This window comes from Rutilus rutilus, assembly GCF_951802725.1.
Source record: "Rutilus rutilus genome assembly, chromosome: 9".
In the NCBI taxonomy this organism is placed as follows: domain Eukaryota; kingdom Metazoa; phylum Chordata; class Actinopteri; order Cypriniformes; family Leuciscidae; genus Rutilus; species Rutilus rutilus.
Genome location: NC_140223.1, coordinates 17,360,119 through 17,377,985, shown reverse-complemented (window position 1 = coordinate 17,377,985; position 17,867 = coordinate 17,360,119). Strand labels below are relative to the sequence as shown.

Sequence of the window (17,867 nt, the reverse complement as noted above, 5' to 3'; positions counted from 1 at the left end):
GAGCCACCAGACACTGTTTTGTGCAGATGAGCGGGCCGGAGCGCGCTGAGTGTTTTCTGTTAAATGGTGCCGTGTTAGCGGCCCCTAAGTTAATAACTAATGATCTTTGCGACGGAAGTGAATCAATCAATCAATCAAAACTAACTTTAGCTGGACAATAACTTTATTCTAGAGCTGCTGTAAAGCCCAAAACTATCCCTGTTACTGTAATTTCCTATTATCTCTGTAAAACTGCTTTGAAACAATCTATATTGTTAAAAGCACTATATAAATGAAGGCGACTTGACCTGACTTGACATAATAAATGCATATTTTATAGCTTATGTCATGACCCAAACTTGTTGTCTTCGCACTTGATCACTTTTCTACTTACATGATGTATTTTTTTTTCCTACTATGGAAGTCATTGTGGTCCAGCAACTGTCTGGTTACCGACATTCTTCAAAATATGTTCATGTGTGTTCAGCAGAAGAAAGAAATTCCAACAGGTTTGAAACAACTTGAGGGTGAGTAAATGATGACAGAATTTTAATTTTTAAAGTGAACTACTTTAATAATCTAATTCATGGAATTATTAAATAATAACCCCATAATAAAGAATAACACAAGTAACAACATGCCACTTAGGCCCATCTGTGCTAATTCTGAAGGGGTCATTCTACAAGGGTATAATTGAATCTTTTTACTTAAAAAATAAAAATGATAACTTTTACTCCACAAATCTAAAAACATGAATGTGTCCACAAATCCCTCATTAACAAATAGACACAAAAAACTTTGATAGCCTATTCAACATGTCATAATCATATTTTCCAGAGACACAAAATTAGATAAATTAACCTCAAAACTGTTTCGACTGACTAAATCTCACAAATGTTGATATTCAGACGAAATGACAACATTAAAAAGTCGCGTAGGTCAAAAAATATATATAAAAAATAAGGTCGTGGCTTAATGAACATGGAAAATGTGGGCCCCGTGGTCAAACCAGTTGAGAACCACTGTCCTACAAAATCGGGTCACGTCAGTTCCTGAACGCGATGAATGACGGGATACGTTTTAGCCTCAAATTCCCCTCCGAAGCGGCGGGTAATAGATGTGAGCGTTGTACTCATAGGTTGTACCAGAGAATGTGGTTGTACTGCGCTTTACCATTTTTAGACGTCTATGTTTTTAGACCTGGGACAATCTTGCACTAACTTCCTGTTGTGTGCACGCGCTGTCAGTGACCAAGACCACATGTATGGGTATTTGGACAGGTCCACTGCTGTTTATTACGTTTTTAGTTTTATTTTCAAGAATATTTATTGTCACTTCCTGCGTCCGAATTCAGTTGCAACAATGACGTATCTCTTAAACATAAGCTAAAAATAATTGTTTTGTCTACAAAAGTTTTTGCACGTTTAAATGTTTTTTTAAAAACCATTTCTACTTCCTAGTGTGTTGATAAAATGTGAATATATTCACGCCGTAAAAATACTTTTAACTACTTTTTATTTAAAATATTTTTGCATTTTGTTCTTGGCTCATTACAAGTCGTTCGAACAGGAACGGCTCTCAGTTCAATCACTGTTACCGATTCAGTCCAATTCATAAATGAATCATTCAACCGTTCAGACGTGGAGTCATTGAAAAGATTCGACTCAAAAGAATCGGATTTCGTTATTGCAGTGGGCGTTGTAATCTGTGTACACACAGAGCGTGTGTTATTCTTTCTGAGCAAGCACAAGAAACAGCAGCGGCGCGTGCAAACATCCCGTTAACATTTAGCAACTTTTAAAATCTGATTTTTGATGTCGTGACTTCTTAGTTTTCATCCGTTTTTGCTCTCATTTATCTGGATATGGTATAAATGTTTAAAAGCTGTCGACATAACGATATAAAATGGGTTCGTCGAGCTCCACCCTTTTAAAAATCCCGAACGTCGAGGAGTTGGTGCAAGAAACGGGCTGTGAGTTGTGTTTTATTACACTGGCGTTGGTTGTTGTCACGCTTGAACGAGTTAACAACGATATAAAATAAAAATCATATCTGCACATTTGTTGCCGTTTATACTAACATTCAGGTGCATATGTTTGCTAAGATAAAAGTATCTCAAAGTTTGGGTATAAATTCGGGTGCATGTGCAAAAACTGTCCTAGATTGACAATGACAGGTGTTTAGCTCATGAGACTTTACTTCACAGTTGCAAACCACTGCTAAACAAATACACACTGGGTATTGCACAAATAGTGTATATGTCGAGCAATTTAGAAATAAAAATGCATCAATGAATGTCAGTGAGGTTTGTTAATAGAGGAGAATTGATTAAATGGTCAATTCAATTTGTATACGGTCCATTGGAATTGATGCACTCCTTCGTTGTTTGTTGAGTCATGATGCTACAGGGCTTCAGTGAAACATAATTCATAATATGTGATTTCTCTTTTCCAGTCTCGCCTGCCCACATTATTCGTCTGTATGATCGCTTCAAAGTTCTGGATAAAGAAGGACGAGGTTATCTCTGGTGAGCCTGATGTTTAGACTGATGTCTTGTCATGACACTACCTCAGTTAAGGTTTCACTTGTAACTTTAATATTTGCCTGTTCCTCCTGTCTCATTCTCACATAGTCCTCAGGATTTTGGAGCCATAAAGGAGCTGGCAATGAACCCCATAAGAGACAGAATAATAAGTGCCTTCTTCTCCCCAGGGTGAGCGAATCTTGGCATAAGCTACAAAGTAATATTTTAGAGGATTGCAAATAATTGATGTTAACATTGAAGTGTTGAATGTTGGAATCTAACATTAAGCACTATTAACTGTCAAACACAAGGCCTGAACTGTCTATTTAAGTATGATTTTCATGCTGAGCTATTATTACGGTAGGCTATAATTTATTTCAGATATCACCACCCTTAAACAACTTATAAAAACTGCCTTTTGTTTAGACTGTTAAATCTAGTTTGTTATCTGGAAATCAGTTCTGAAAGACGGCATGCCGCATGTGTAAATACAATTCTCAAAAAGCTCTTTTTCAGTTACCAAAATCATAAACAGTGATTGTATCTTGTTCATATAAACATTTATGTCATTCTCAGAAAGGAAACAGTGGACTTTAACACTTTTGTGAGGATCCTGGCGCATTTCCGGCCTGCTGACAAGAACCGACCCAAAGACCCCAATTCTCCTGAGCCCATTAATAGCAGGAGCAACAAACTCAGATGTATGTTTGCTTTCGCTTTTACCTGGTAGATTAACCACATCCTCTCAGTAAAAGAACAGATGATGTTACTATAGAGATAATGTACACTCAGATGGTCAATAATGGAGATATATCATCATGAAAGGGGTTCTTTTATGATAATGACCATCTGACAGTGCAATATCCTGTTTATTACACTGCTGTTCACCAAATAAATAAATAAATCGACGTGAAATATTAATTTGAGTTGAAATGATCTTCACATTCTTTTCAATCTTACCTGGTTCTTTATTCCTGTAGTTGCGTTTCAGTTGTATGACCAGGACAAGGATGGCAAGATTTCCAGAGATGAGCTTTTAAAGGTCAGTAGTTTCTTCATTCTGCTGTCTTCTCACAAACTGATTATGACTGACAGCAGACTGATTGACAGGTTCTCCGGGACATGCTAGGGATGCAGGTGACCGAGGAGCAGCTGGAGAGCATAGCAGACCGCACTATTCAGGAGGCAGATCTAGACCGTGATGACGCAATATCTTTTGAGGAGTTTCGTAAGGTATCGGCTAAAATTCTGCATTCACGTCTTTTATAAGCGCCAGTGGAATATGATTGCTAATACTTGTGTTTCGACCTGTTTATTGTTTTGTATCAGTCTTTGGAGAAAGTCAACATTGATCACAAGATGAGCATCCGCTTCTTGCGCTAGACTAGAGCGTCATGGGAAAGCTTCAATACCAACCATGCACGCCTCTACATCCATGTCTCAGAAAATGGAAGGAATACCGCAAGACACTGGATAGTATGACGGGATCAGCCTTTATTTGTCTTACAGGACTTTAATGCACTGGTAATGTATGCACTAAAACTGCACATTGACAAATGATTTACACTACCGTTCAAAAGTCTGGATCAGTAGCGTTATAATTAAAGTTAAAGGGATAGTTCACTTTGAAATAAAATTTTGGTATGTTTTAGCTTACCTCAAGGGCATCCAAGATGTAGGTGTCTTTTTTTCCGCAGTAGTTTCAATTTTGATATTTTTAGGTCAAACCGTTCTTGTCTGTCAGTCATATAATGCAGGTCGATGGTCACTGTCTCAAAACACAAGCACAGAGTCCAAATTAAAACAATTCCCCATCGTCCAAATTAAATAATTCCCCATCGTAAGTACACATTGATGGCCTAAGACACGAAACGAGCAGTTTGTGTGAGAAAACGAACAGTATTTATATCGTTGTTATCTCTTGAACACAGCACACGTCCAAATGATCTGACGGCGCGGGCGGGTATAGATATATAAATAGATGTCGCCTTGGCTACTGCAGTTCATTGGAACGAAACCGTAGCCAAGCGACATCTAGTGTATACATCTATACCCGCCCGCGGGTGGGTATAGATGTATACACTAGATGTCGCCTTCGCTACTGCAGTTCATTGGAACGAAACCGTAGCCAAGGCGACATCTATGTATATATCTATACCCGCCCGCGCCGTCAGATCATTTGGACGTGTGCTGTGTTCAAGAGATAACAACAATATAAATACTGTTCGTTTTCTCACACAAACCGCTCGTTTCGTGTCTTAGGCCATCAATGTGTACTTACGATGGGGAATTGTTTCATTTGGACGATGGGGAATTGTTTTAATTTGGACTCTGTGCTTGTGTTTTGAGACAGTGACCATCGACCTGCATTATATGACTGACAGACAAGAACGGTTTGACCTAAAAATATCAAAATCGAAACTACTGCGGAAACAAAGACACCTACTTCTTGGATGCCCTTGAGGTAAGCTAAAACATATCAAAAATTAATTTCAAAGTGAACTATCCCTTTAAAAGTTTTGCTGTGTTTTGCTGTGGGCAGTAGGTGGCGCCAAGTGCTTATTATTGTTTATTCAATCATGCCAGTGATACACTACTGTTCAAAAGTTTGGACTTTGAAAGAAATTAATACTTTTATTTTGCAAGGATACCTTAAATTGACCAGAAGTGACAGTAAAGACATTTATAATGTTACAAAAGATTTCTATTTCAAATAAATGCGATTCTTTTTAAATTTCTATTCACCAAAGAATCCTGAAAAATGATTTGAGAAGCAAATCAGCATATTAGAAAGATTTCAGGAGGATCATGTGACACTGAAGACTGGAGTAATGATGCTGATTTCAGCTTTGCCATCACAGGAATAAATGACGTTACTTTAAATGGTAATAATATTTCACGTTATTATTGTTTTTACTGTATTTTATTTTTTATTTTATTGTATTTTATTATTAAATAAATGCAGCCAGCTTGGTGAGCATAAAAGACTTATTTCAAAAACTTAGTGACCACAAACTTTTGAATGGTAGTGTATATTTGCATTCTGCATCTTAAAAAAAATCACTGAATTGATTAGTTAATTTTGTTATGTAATTATAACTTGCAGGTTTTCCTGCAGGGGAAAGAGTTCATAATAACATTCATAATGCCCAATGTTTAATTGTCATACATTACCATATGTGGAAAACTGTGTGTGCGTGTGTGTGAGAGAGAGAGACGTAGTATGACGATCCTAAGGTAAGATTTCACAAGTTTGAAGGTTTATTAGATGCAAATGTTTTAATCTAGATTCCTGGTGGCAAGATGGTTTTATGCATTTTTAAAAGTTCTGTCACTTTATCCTGAATCCTGATAAAAACTGGATTTGTTTTTCTGGTATTGAAATCTCAAAATATGTCTTAATTCTTTCAATGCTGCAAGGAGACAGTACCTCATCTTACTGCACTTATGCATGCTGTGCCAAAATCAGTCAAAAAGGGCTTTTTTTCATCTCTGTATTAAATGTAACTAACTTTCTAAGAGTGATATTAAAGCAATTTGCATAATATTCAAAGTATTGTTTGATATATTTTTGGACAGAAGCTTTTAAAAATTGGTGAGCTCTTCTTGTGGCACAAGCCCAATTTGTTAAGCAGTGAGCATTTTTTTTGCAACAGAAATTCATTTTGAGATGTGTTAAGTTATGGCATAATTTTTTTGAATATATCTGAACAACACTAACCTTATATAAAAGTCAAGTTAAAAGTTCAGCCGTGTTTTGCTAGGGACTGTAGGTGGCGCCAAGTGCTTATTGTTGATTCAGTGACACACCACTGTTCAAATGTTTGGATTTTGAAAGATATTAATACTTTTATTCAGCAAGGATGCATTCAGTTGATCAAAACTGACAGTAAAAACATTTATAATCTTGCAAAAAAAATCTATTTATTAAAGAATCCTGACAAAATGTATTACAATTTGCACAAAAAATATTGGTCACACTTTATATTGGGTATATTTTTAACTACTATGTACTTGCATTTTAAAAAAGTACAATGTACTTATTGTGTTCATGTTGTATTGCAAAGCACTTGTGTGCTGCTATTGAGGTGAGATTAGGTTAGGTTAGAGACAGGTTTGGTGGTATGGGTGGTTTAAGGGTGGGTTCAAATGTAAGGGAAAGGTCAACAGTGTAATTATGCGTGCAGGTAATTATAATAATATAAGTACTATGTAAAACATATATGTACGTATAATAAGTGGGAAGTATCAAATGATACATTTAAATGTTAGTACATAGTAGTTAAAGACTCCTAATATAAAGTGGGACCAAAATATTAAGCAGCACAACTGTTTTCAACATCGAAAATAATAATGTTTCTTGAAATGTAAATCAGCATATTAGAATGATTTCTGAAGGATCATGTGACACTGAAGACTGGAGAAATGATGCTGAATGGCTAATTGTAATAATATTTCACAATATTACTGTTTTTACTGTATTTTATGATCAAATAAATGCAGTCTTGGTGAGCATAAAGGACCCCTAAAAAATACATAATTACTTCTTTCAAAAACATTTAAAAAATCTTACAGACCCCAAACTTTTGACCAGTAGTGCATATTGTAGTGACCAAACACTAATACCCAATGATAGAGACCCATTTGTAGGATTTAATACATTCATCTTTCATAAATGTGCTTTATTGTTCAAGGTATTTGAAATGAAATGGATTTGTACAGCATCATGCAGCTTTAAAGTTATTATGCTTTACTCTTGGGGAAAGAGGCAAACAGCAACCAGTAAAAGGAAAGGCCAGTGCCTAAACAGAATCACAAAGAAAAAGGAGACTTATCTTAATACTGGTATGTACTTTTATATGAATCCGAGTTTTCATGATCGACCGTGAGGTTTTGTACCTGCTACTGTGATGGCCATGGTCAAACGGTACAGAAGGACGTCAGTAGTGCCTCCTTTAATGTGGATAGGCAGACCGTTATCCTCCTGTAAATGTGGATAAAACATTTGACAAAAAGTGTTTCTTCTAATCAGATATACTACTAAAATATTTGTATAATTATTCATAATGAATTTATTTTACCTTAACTTTCTACATATTTCTTTTAGTCACTGTTTGTGTAGTTATTACATAATGTTTACTAAAGATTAACAAATGTCTTTGCACTATCGATGCACAAGCTGTTGTATAACTAGATGAAGATGAAGAGCAGGAGATTCATGTTATTGATGCTGACTTTAGATGAAGAGACAGTATGCATACAGAATAACCTTCAAAATTATACAGGACAGAGCTTCCAACAGTTTGCAGTGGACCTGTTTTTTGTTCTTGCAGTTTTTATTGGATTCATTTCCATCTCTGTGCAAATGTAAGTCAGTGCACTCTCCATCCGAACTGATTAATAGTTTATGTATAGGAGTGTATTTTTGACTAAATTAGTCTTACCAGGAAAACCTTCTGGCAATCCGGCACCTTGTTTTTCATTTGCCGGACTGTTGTGCCAAACGCCCGGGTGGCTAGACGTGGAAAACTCTGAAAGAGTGAAGGAGAAATATACTCAAAGGACCAACATTTGTATATCAGCACGGTCTCATTACACTTCAAGGATGTGAGAAACCGAAGCATATTTAATGATCTTCAGTCAATCTGAGATGGACAGTCTTATGTTTAACAGCTCAAAATCCTAGATAATGTACAGTGAAAGAATTTGGTTTAGAAACAAATTTCACTCAGAAATGGCTAGTAAAATTCACAAAAAATTATAAAAAAATGACAAGTAACACTTGACGTAGAAAAAATTCACTCCTATAATCTAGTTACAACTTTAACAAACATTTTTTTTTTTTAACAGTGTATTTGGTCCCACTTGATGTTAAGTGTCTTTACCTACTATGTACTAACATTTAAATGAATCATTTTATACAATGCTCTTATTGTGTACATGTTTTATATTGTAGTTATATTAAAACATTTCTAACCTAACCTACCCATACCACCAAACCTGTCCCACCTCACCTGTATCTCACCTCAATAGCAGCATAAGTGTTATGCAATACAACATGAACACAATAAGTATACATTGTGTCTATAACAGTTTTTGAATGCAAATACATAGTAGACATTACTTAATATAAAGTGAGACCAAAATAATAATAGTAATTTACATCAGAAATAGCCTATTTCAAAAATAACCTTTCATTTTCCATTCAAGGAATCAAAATTTGTTCTTTCCCCGCAATTGACAGAATTTTCCAGCAATCCATATTTTCATTGTTATAGGAGGCGTTACTATGCATTTTCTGAAAGAGTACAGAATCTCCAGATCCAAAAATAAGCAAAGAAGAAGTAGAAACAAGTGGTTGATTGAAGCATTGCCTACGCACATGATAATCAATCATTAAACAGCATATAAATCAAAACTGCCTCCAAATCTGAATATTTTGCTTCTCATATTTTGCTTCAAATTTGTGAAAAGCATATGCTTGTCTCAGAGAACTAAACCACTTGATATGTTTATGACATATTTCATGTGTTAAAGGGATAGCTTCATCATTTACTCAGTTGTCTTCTGCTGAACACAAAAGAAGATATTTTGAAGAATGTCGGTAGCCAGACAGCTGATGGGCCCCACTGACCCATTTTATAATACCATGACTAATATGAAAGTCAATGGCTACCGTCAACTGTTTGGTTACCCATATTCTTCAAAATCTTCTTTTGTGTTCAGCAGAAGACAGAAACTCATACAGGGTTGGATCAACTTGAGGGTGAATAAATTATGACAGAATTACAATTTTTGAGTGAACTATCCCTTTAAGAACGAAACATGTGAAAGGAATGTAACATTTTATGGTTCTGAAGGTCAGATCAGCTCACGTGGAGCAGTTATGTGTCGGGGTTTCAGCCAATTGCTGCTCACCAGCACCTCGAACAAACCAATCAAAGCGTAATACACACTCTTGGTTTGGGCTGAGAATGACCCTCCCTTTTTACTTCTCTGTCCACTAGTGTGTGTGTTTGTGCATGTAGGCATGCTAAATGTGGAGAAGCTAATGGTGACATGACCTCCTGACTGTTCAAATGAGGACACGTTTAAAGCAGAAACTGAAGACAACGAGTTTACAAGCAAACTTCTGAACGCCTTATTGCCATGTAGAGTACTAGAATTTGATTAGTTAAAAAAAGAAGAAGATTTGTTTGAACAATCAAACAGTTTGAAATAAAAGGACAAACAAATGTTAGTTCATAAAGCGACCGTTGAATGAGTCTTTTCTTTAGAGGTCATTTATGGCTAGTCATTCAACAGCCACTAAAAATGCCAGAGTTTCAATCTTTACAACAACAAATTACAAAATTTGTTTGTATAAAAAATGAGACTACCACCGAATAATGTTCTCAAACAATGCCTGCAGTACAAAGAGTATCAATCTGTGGCATAGTTCCTGTTTCAGAAGTATTTTAGGAGTAGATTCTTCCCGATCACACATCTACAGCTGTCAGGGTTGCTAACCGTGGAGGAATAAAGAAGAACAGCAGTGTATTTACCAGTAAATGCCTCATGTCCGACGCTGCTCTCTGTTTAGCTTGTTGATTCTTGTCTAGTCGGGGCCCTTACAAGGACACACACATAGTTTTTGAACTGGAGCCAAGTACGGTCAGGTGGGGAAAGACAACCCTGAACAGTCAAGAAACCAGCTGATTCAGTACATGCAGTACAACACTAAACTGAAATAATATTCATGTTTCATCTTTCATATTTACAAAACACATATTTTGTCACAAACAGAACCTATCCAAAGGTCACTACCTTAAGAGATCTGAATTTCTCAGAAACATCAGCCCAAATCTATAGGCTGATTGTTTTTCACCCCGAGAATATCCATAATTACTACAGCAGATGAGCTGTTATGACATTCAATTCAATTCACAGTCATTTGTATAGCGCTTTTCACAATACACAAGCAGCTTTACAGAGAGTCCACGTTACAATTTAGAGTGATCTGTTATCAGAGGTAACTGTCTAAGTTATGCATTTCAGAAATATACATGTACAAAATGACAGTTGGCTAAAAATGTATTCATTTAAACAATGCAATACTTAAAATATTTATGGATTTTGGTTGGACTTTTGCAACTTCACCATATGAATTATTAGAATATAAAATATAATGTAATAAAACAAAACTAAGCATTTAATTTGTCTCAACTATTTTGCAACTTCACTTACCTTAAAATAGAACAATAATGAAATAATAGCCATCAGAAAATAAGCACAGATTTTTTTTTTTTTTATATATATATATCTTTGTTTCCTATTACATTATCATTATGGTTTGCATCTATCAAAGGAAATTTTAAGTGAAATTTTGCTCTGTAAAATAACATCATGTATATTTTGTATTATGGCGGAATGTGCACATTTAATAAAATTATGTTTAATTCAAAGACATCATTTGAGACAGCCAACAATATCAAATTATTGTTTTATCACTGTAAAAAAAAAAAGTTGCTGCCTTAAATTTTCAAGTACAATCAACTTGGATGTTTAATCAATTTCAACTTAAATTACATTAAACCGAGTTTAAAAATGAGTTGGATTTTGCATAACGTTTTATTGCATTTTGAAAAAAAGAAAAGAAAACTTCTTTTGATTAATTAAAAAGCAATGTAAAACCATATGTTGTCATAACTTATTGATCATATAATTTTTTACTTTTTTTTGGATACATTTTTTAGCCTGTTCGCCCTAAAGTGGGTTACAGATCTTTTTCATGAGAAACAGACAAGACACATTTACTTTCTCAAATCCTCCCCAGTCTCTTTCTACTCTTAATGCGTCGCAGTATCAGTTCCTTTTTACTCGGGCATGCAAACAGAGCATCCTCTAGTCGAGATTGTGGTGTGTATCGCTTCTGCATTATCAAGTAAAGGAAACTGAAGCTGGCACTCCGTCACAGGATTTCAAAACGGCTGGATCAACATGCGCTATGGTAAGCATTTTCTGTTATTTACAAGAGCTATATTTAACCTCAGACTCCAGTTGTTTTGAATTCTATACATAGACTTTAACTATATTGTTTCAGACAAACACATCCTCTGGGCCTGCACCGCTGCTCTGCTCACTGTCTGGGTCCTGGCGTATGATAACGGACATTGCTCTGGGATTGTCACGAGGCAGTAAGACACAACTAATCAAACGTTTTCAAACCAGTAAATCACCATAATACGTTTAGGTAACTGACTAGCAGGGACCTGCAGTCGTTTATCTGTCAGGAATGCAGAACGTTTAAAGAGAAATAGAAAAAAAAGTGCACTGCTTTTTCATTTTCAGCTCATGCAACTGGACTTGTATGCAACTCACTCTTCAGTGGCCTGGGAGTTTCTGCATAGTATGTCTTTATATTATATATATCACAACAGTGCTAGAAAAACTTTACACAACACTCACATTGATATTGAAAACTAATTGTGAAGTCTGCCTTTCGTGTTGCACATGCTATTTCATATTTTTCCATCCTCCCACAGGGTCTTAACAACAAAACCATTTGCAAAATACCTGAGACTGTTCGCAACTGGACCATCCATGGCTTATGGTTAGAAATTCATTGGATGTTCCCACATCTGCTGATCTGAAATCAAATCAAAAGGAACTCTCTGTATTTTTTCTGTTTCTCTCGCATTATTAATTTCTTTATTTTGAAATCTTGAGATTTATTCTGATCCCCCCCCCCCCAAAAACATCAGGGCCCGTATTCATAAAGAATCTTAATGCAAAGAGTAGCTCCTAGTGACAAAATTCTAAGAATATTCTTAGAAATGTGGGCGTTTACTCTTAAAATTAAAGAAAAACTCCTAGTAAAAAAAAAAGTAATTCAGAAAGCATCTTAACCCTTAAAAGAGGTCTTAAGGTCAAAATTGTTAGGAGCACGGACGAGGACTTTTAAGAGGCTTAAGAGTTTCTTTAGCAGAGGAGAACATGGCAGAAAGACGAAGAGGGAGAAGAAATGTGTTGCAGACAATGGATGACAGTGAGTTAATAAGACGCTATAGATTAGATCGTGCAGGGATCATGTTTGTGACTGATCTTTTTAGAGACACGCTAATATCTCCGACACAGCGCAGAAATGCCATAGCGCCTGAAATGAAAGTAATCACTACATTACGATATTTGGCAACTGGGAAAATTCCATGTTTGATACATTAAAACCAACATTCAAACCACCGCTTAAATAGACATGCCAGCAATCAGTGTAACTGGAAAGAGTGGAACAATTTTTATTATTCTAAGCAATCAAATAATACCTTATAGGAAATCAACAGCATAGTAAATAAAAAAAGGATTTATATACACATATATAATGTGTGTGTGTGTGTGTGAGAGAACGATCAAATAGGAAAAATTACGCATGTAAGTTCAAAGTGGAGGCTTAGAATAGACCTTTTTTTTTTTTCTTCTTGGACAACCAACCAATCACAGTCTTCAAAAGATTGTGTCATACATAGCAACGGGGTCAACCCCGCCTCCTCACTAAGATAAAAGTTTTTGTCTTTTCCTTACTCAAGAGTTGCTCTCAGATCGGTCCCGAATCGCTCTTAAGCTAAGACTCCTACATAAAAGTTTTTAAGCTAAATTAAGAGTTTTCTGAGAGGATTCTTAGAATCTTTATGAATACGGGCCCAGAAATACTTTATATTTAACTCTGTTTTTCTAACGACTCTTAGGCCTCAGCATACAGGTCACTGCTGTGACTGCTGGCCGGTATTTCATTCCCATCTTCAGGTAAACGTGTCTCAATCCTCTGTTTATTTATTATTTTAAAAAGTAAAATATAAAATTTGAATGATCATGTTTATGTTCAGGAAATTGAGCCTGAACTCACTCAGCTCTGGCCATCATTAATCAAAGGAAAACACTTCTTCTTCTTCTGGTAAACATGTCTTATGATCTTTTCATGTTTTATTATTTGTACTTTCTTAAATATGGAGTTGTTCTAGACTACTTAGGAGCAAGCAAAGATGAGCATGACTGATGTCCATCGCATATTATGCACAATGATATCTAAAGTTTTTATTTTATATTTCTTCTTCTCACTAACATTTAGATATTAAACTTATTTCAGTCGAATTAAACGGCAACAATAAAAAATAACTAGCTGATTACCTTAAAGGTCCATAGATATGTCCATCAGCAGTGTTGGGGAAAGGCAATATTGCGTTACTCCCTGAAAAAGTTACTAATCGCGTTACTTAGTTACTTTTTATGGAAAGTAATGTTACGTTACTTTTTCTAATCTGGGCCGGGCTTGCTTGATTGTTTGTTCTTTAATAACAAGAAAAACAACAACAAAAGTTCTATTTTTAGAAGAATGAAAAGGCCCTTTCACACCAAAAGTGAAATGAATAAGCCTCAGGCAGAAGGAAATGCAAAAAAAGAAGAAAGTTTAACACTCTTTTTACTCTTCAGCAATAATATAAAAAAAACAAGTAATTTAGCTTATTAGTATGGTTGAATTGGATCATCAAAGGACAGCATTGCAGGTTTGCGTGATATTCTGAGTTTGCACTTCACTGTTTTTATTCATTTTGTGGAATACTGAATCTGTTTTTGTGCAGGTGAGATGAGGAAATGCTCACATTTAGTCTAGAACCACAATAACCATCATGTTGCCGGGCACACAACGCCTCTGCAAGTCAATTTATATGTCAATAAATGGAAAAACTAAGTAACTTGCATTACTTATTTGAAAAAGTAACATATTTTGCTGTAAATGTAAAAGTTATGGGTTACTTTACTAGTTACTTGCAAAAAGTAATCTGATTACATAACGCACATTACTTGTAATGTCCCAACACTGGCTGTCAGTTTGCACTGCCATTAACACTTTCTCCGATAAGCAGTTGCGACGAGACTCGTTTTCCAATTTGTTCGTGTGAAGTTCTGCATAAAGCCTGTCTTACAGCTTGAATTGTATTCATATATTATATTATATTCATCGACACTTTTCCATAGTGAAGGTGCTGTCACAATTACTGTATAGCTTGGCCAAATTTCACAGGCGAAATCCAGTCATTGCAATAGGGGTTTTGCATGAGATTTTGCACAGATTTCATGGTCTTGCAAATTCACCACATTGGCCAACAGAAAGCTGTGAAATGTTGCTTCTTAAATGTAATAAATGTGACCGCACTTTTAAAATGACCATGAAATCAGATTGACAATTCTTATTTTTTATGGAATATTGCAGTTTTTTTTTTTTTTGTAAATGACTTATCTGTGCAAAACATTTTTTTTTAAATAATGTGCCCTTGTAATCTTTAATCAATATAACTTCCCCCTCCATCTTGCAGTGACATCTCTTCTGGCGTGAGGGCGGGACAACCTGTTACTCACATGAGATCACAGCAATACCAAACCACAACCATCCAATCGATTCCCCATGGACAAAATCAAGTCCCGGCTTGTTCGATAAGCCGTTTCATGCCTATAGGCTATCACAATAGGAAAGAAAAGACTTTTGTCTTTATAGAATATTGATTGACGTTTACGAGGGCATAGGAATTTAAAAAACATTTGCACGGGCAAATCCTTTGACAAATATTGCAGTATTTATTATATTCTTGATTTTATAATGACTTTAAGGTCACTTGTGGGAAAGTGTGTATAAACAGAACAGAGTGAACAGAGCATTTAAAACAGCAGCTCAGGTGTATTGAGAAGTGATGAGTGATTGCTTTATTTGGCAGGAGGGAGGAATGGATTAAACACGGGACGTGTGCAGGCTGCGAGGAGACCATGGGTTCACCGCTTCTTTATTTCCAAGCAGCGGTCAAGCTTCGGAAACTCTTCGACATTGATAGGTGGGTGTTATCAGCACATACAGCGTGAAATCATCTTATCATGAGCTCATCTATTTCCCTATTCCAATGGGGTTTTTTTTTTGTAGTGTCTTGGAGAGCTCTGGAATCAAAACCTCATGTGATGTGTCATATAAGGTAAGTTTTTGGATTCATCCATGAAACATGATGCATCACATTGCATACATTTATGAAACAACACTTCATCAATCTTTCCATTATGTGATCTGCAGCATGACGACATACATGGCGCCCTGACCCCGCTGTTTGGAAACAACTTTGATTTGCAATGCGTGACAGACAGTGAGGTGAGATGAGGAATGTTAAATTAAATTTAATAGTAGTCAGTAAGCAAATAAATTGAGTTGGGTTAAAAATTGACATGAAACGGAAGTTGCAATAGTGTTTTCTTACCTATTTTGATGTACAGGGTGGGCCATTTATATGGATACACCGTAATAACATGGGAATGGTTGGTGATATTAAAGTCCTGTTTGTGGCACATTAGTATATGTGATGGTCACCACCCATCTTGAGGAGTTTGCCCCCTCACATAAGCCCCTTTCACACAGAGATTCCGGAAAATACACGGATAAAGTGACCCGGGATTTGACCCGGGTTCATTTGATTTTGGTTCATTCACACTGCCAGTGATTTTCCGGAATCAGAGAGCGCATTCACACACAACCCGTGTATGTCCCGGAAAGACACGTGACATCGATGTGACTTGTAATGTCTCAGCAGCGTCTTCAGTTTGCTTATGAACTGCGATTTCTCTCTCGAGAAACCACGCTTGTGCATTTATTTCTCTGATTCGATCATAAAATTGCGCATTTCGTACCGTTTCACAGCTGGCGAACGATCCCGGCTTCAGCGTCATCACTACGACACGGCATTATTACGGCTTTTGTTCACACAGCGCGCGTCCCGGGACTGAACACGGCTGTTACTAGGTCCCCAACCCGGCATCGATCCCGGCGTTAAACCCGGGTCGTGTTTGCGTTCACACAGAAGGCGTTCCGGCAATTTGCCGGCAATTTCCCGGGTATAATGCGCTGTGTGAAAGGGGCTATATACTAATGTGCCACAAACAGGACTTTAATATCACCAACCATTCCCATGTTATTAAACAGCTTATCAAACAAGAGAAAAATGTAAGGGGGGAGGGTGGTTTCAACAAAACTTGATTTTGTTCTTTGGGAATTGGATGGTTGTAGTTTGTTATTGCGGTGATATCACTTGAGTGACAGGTTGCATCATTAAACACATCAGAGAAGAGGTGTTGCTACAAGAGGGAGGGGAAGTTATTTTGATTAAATATTACAAAGACATTCATTTAAAAAAAAAAAAAGATGTGCACAGATAATTTATAATAAATACTGCAATAATAAATAAATAAGAATTGTACATTTTAAATTTGTGGTGACTTTAAAACCTATTTTGATTGTGTAAAAACAAAACATGAATGCCAAAAAATACTGTGTACCACAGAATAATGGCAAGAAATGTGTTTCTAGTCTGGCTTGGCTTTGCGAGCATCATGCAAAAACAACATCCAGCGTGATTCACAAGGAAATAACTTTTCAGTGAATCAAAAACTTACAGCACAAGTGTAGCCAGATTACCGAAACGACTCTTATGAATAGTCAAAAAATGAGTTATATTTTTGAATCAATCTGAAATACCGCCATGTATAATTTAGCATATTCACTGAGAATTTGATCAAATATGCAAGGAATTACATTATAATGGACATATACTGAAATGAATAGGAAAATCTGTATCAACAATCAGCCCAAATTATATGAATGAATAAATGAAAAAATGACAATCAGTACTTAACCCAAAAGCATAACAGTCCTTTCCATGTTTTTAGGGTCGTGAAGCGTGGATCCAGCTGAAGATCCATCTCTTCAGGAACCAAACCCTTGGATGCCCCAAACAAGAACAAGAGGAAGTGTTCAATACATTAGCGTGGTTTAACAGCCCAGGACATCCCTGTCCAAAGAACACCACCATTTTTTACGTTCCAATTAACTATGAGAATCCTCATGAGCCCTGTAACTAAGAGAAGCTGTAGCTATAGACTTTCCCTATGTTCTCGTGTTTGACTGTCCTCTTTCAGTTCTCAGACCTGATTCACTTATTTGAAGAAAAATGCTACAGTACATAATTCCTAAAGTATTCAAACTTGGGGTATTTTCCCCAATCTCAATAAATATGCAAATTACAAGGGTTAAAGTGTTTTGAAAGACCTTTAATGTACTCAGAATATACACCAATTGTCAATGACATTAAAGGTTCAGAATGTAATGGAATATGATGTTGAATAAAGTTTGGTGGTGGAAAGACACAGTGGTTAAACTCCTGGTTTAACTGCTGGAGCTCAAATCACTCATAAGTGCAAAAAAAATTATTCCTTCTTATGGTCGATGTTCCAAATATTGGCAGGCAGTAAAATGATTTAAAATGAACAGCCAAAAGCTATTAAATATTTCATGCGAACACTC

The 17,867-nt window shown here is 36.1% G+C and overlaps 3 protein-coding genes across 3 annotated transcripts; 2 read left to right on the top strand and 1 right to left on the bottom strand.

Annotated features, from left to right (window-relative positions):
- The first annotated feature begins 1,664 nt into the window (after positions 1-1,664).
- Positions 1,665-6,050, top strand: chp2 (calcineurin-like EF-hand protein 2). The gene is made up of 8 exons (XM_084418989.1): positions 1,665-1,951; positions 2,434-2,506; positions 2,612-2,692; positions 3,080-3,204; positions 3,484-3,545; positions 3,614-3,736; positions 3,833-4,121; positions 5,021-6,050. Exons 1-7 carry the CDS (start codon positions 1,885-1,887, stop codon positions 3,884-3,886), a joined length of 585 nt encoding a protein of 194 aa, XP_084275115.1. The 5' UTR covers positions 1,665-1,884; the 3' UTR covers positions 3,887-4,121; positions 5,021-6,050.
- A 1,096-nt stretch (positions 6,051-7,146) lies between these two features.
- On the bottom strand, positions 7,147-10,172 carry cox7a1 (cytochrome c oxidase subunit 7A1). Its single transcript, XM_084418990.1, has 4 exons — positions 10,048-10,172; positions 7,948-8,034; positions 7,403-7,487; positions 7,147-7,305 (listed from the first exon to the last, which is right to left on the bottom strand). Exons 1-4 carry the CDS (start codon positions 10,060-10,062, stop codon positions 7,247-7,249), a joined length of 246 nt encoding a protein of 81 aa, XP_084275116.1. The 5' UTR covers positions 10,063-10,172; the 3' UTR covers positions 7,147-7,246.
- A 1,182-nt stretch (positions 10,173-11,354) lies between these two features.
- On the top strand, positions 11,355-17,708 carry rnaset2l (ribonuclease T2, like). Its single transcript, XM_084418988.1, has 10 exons — positions 11,355-11,492; positions 11,586-11,679; positions 11,834-11,891; positions 12,028-12,095; positions 13,225-13,282; positions 13,363-13,430; positions 15,247-15,360; positions 15,447-15,495; positions 15,591-15,665; positions 17,234-17,708. The coding sequence occupies exons 1-10, from the start codon at positions 11,483-11,485 to the stop codon at positions 17,423-17,425; spliced, it is 786 nt and encodes a 261-aa protein (XP_084275114.1). The 5' UTR covers positions 11,355-11,482; the 3' UTR covers positions 17,426-17,708.
- The last annotated feature ends 159 nt before the right edge of the window (positions 17,709-17,867 follow it).

Bases quoted from the DNA above. Each gene is read 5' to 3' on its own strand.
- chp2 (XM_084418989.1), top strand. From the start codon at position 1,885: ATGGGTTCGTCGAGCTCCACCCTTTTAAAAATCCCGAACGTCGAGGAG. The intron at 3,205-3,483 runs GTATGTTTGCTT...TTATTCCTGTAG, and splicing joins CAGGAGCAACAAACTCAGAT to TTGCGTTTCAGTTGTATGAC. The intron at 3,737-3,832 runs GTATCGGCTAAA...GTTTTGTATCAG, and splicing joins CTTTTGAGGAGTTTCGTAAG to TCTTTGGAGAAAGTCAACAT.
- rnaset2l (XM_084418988.1), top strand. The intron at 11,892-12,027 runs GTATGTCTTTAT...ATCCTCCCACAG, and splicing joins GGCCTGGGAGTTTCTGCATA to GGTCTTAACAACAAAACCAT. The intron at 13,431-15,246 runs GTAAACATGTCT...TTTATTTGGCAG, and splicing joins AAACACTTCTTCTTCTTCTG to GAGGGAGGAATGGATTAAAC.
- cox7a1 (XM_084418990.1), bottom strand. The intron at 7,488-7,947 runs GTAAGACTAATT...CCACATTTACAG, and splicing joins ATTGCCAGAAGGTTTTCCTG to GAGGATAACGGTCTGCCTAT. The intron at 7,306-7,402 runs GTACAAAACCTC...GATTCTGTTTAG, and splicing joins CATGGCCATCACAGTAGCAG to GCACTGGCCTTTCCTTTTAC.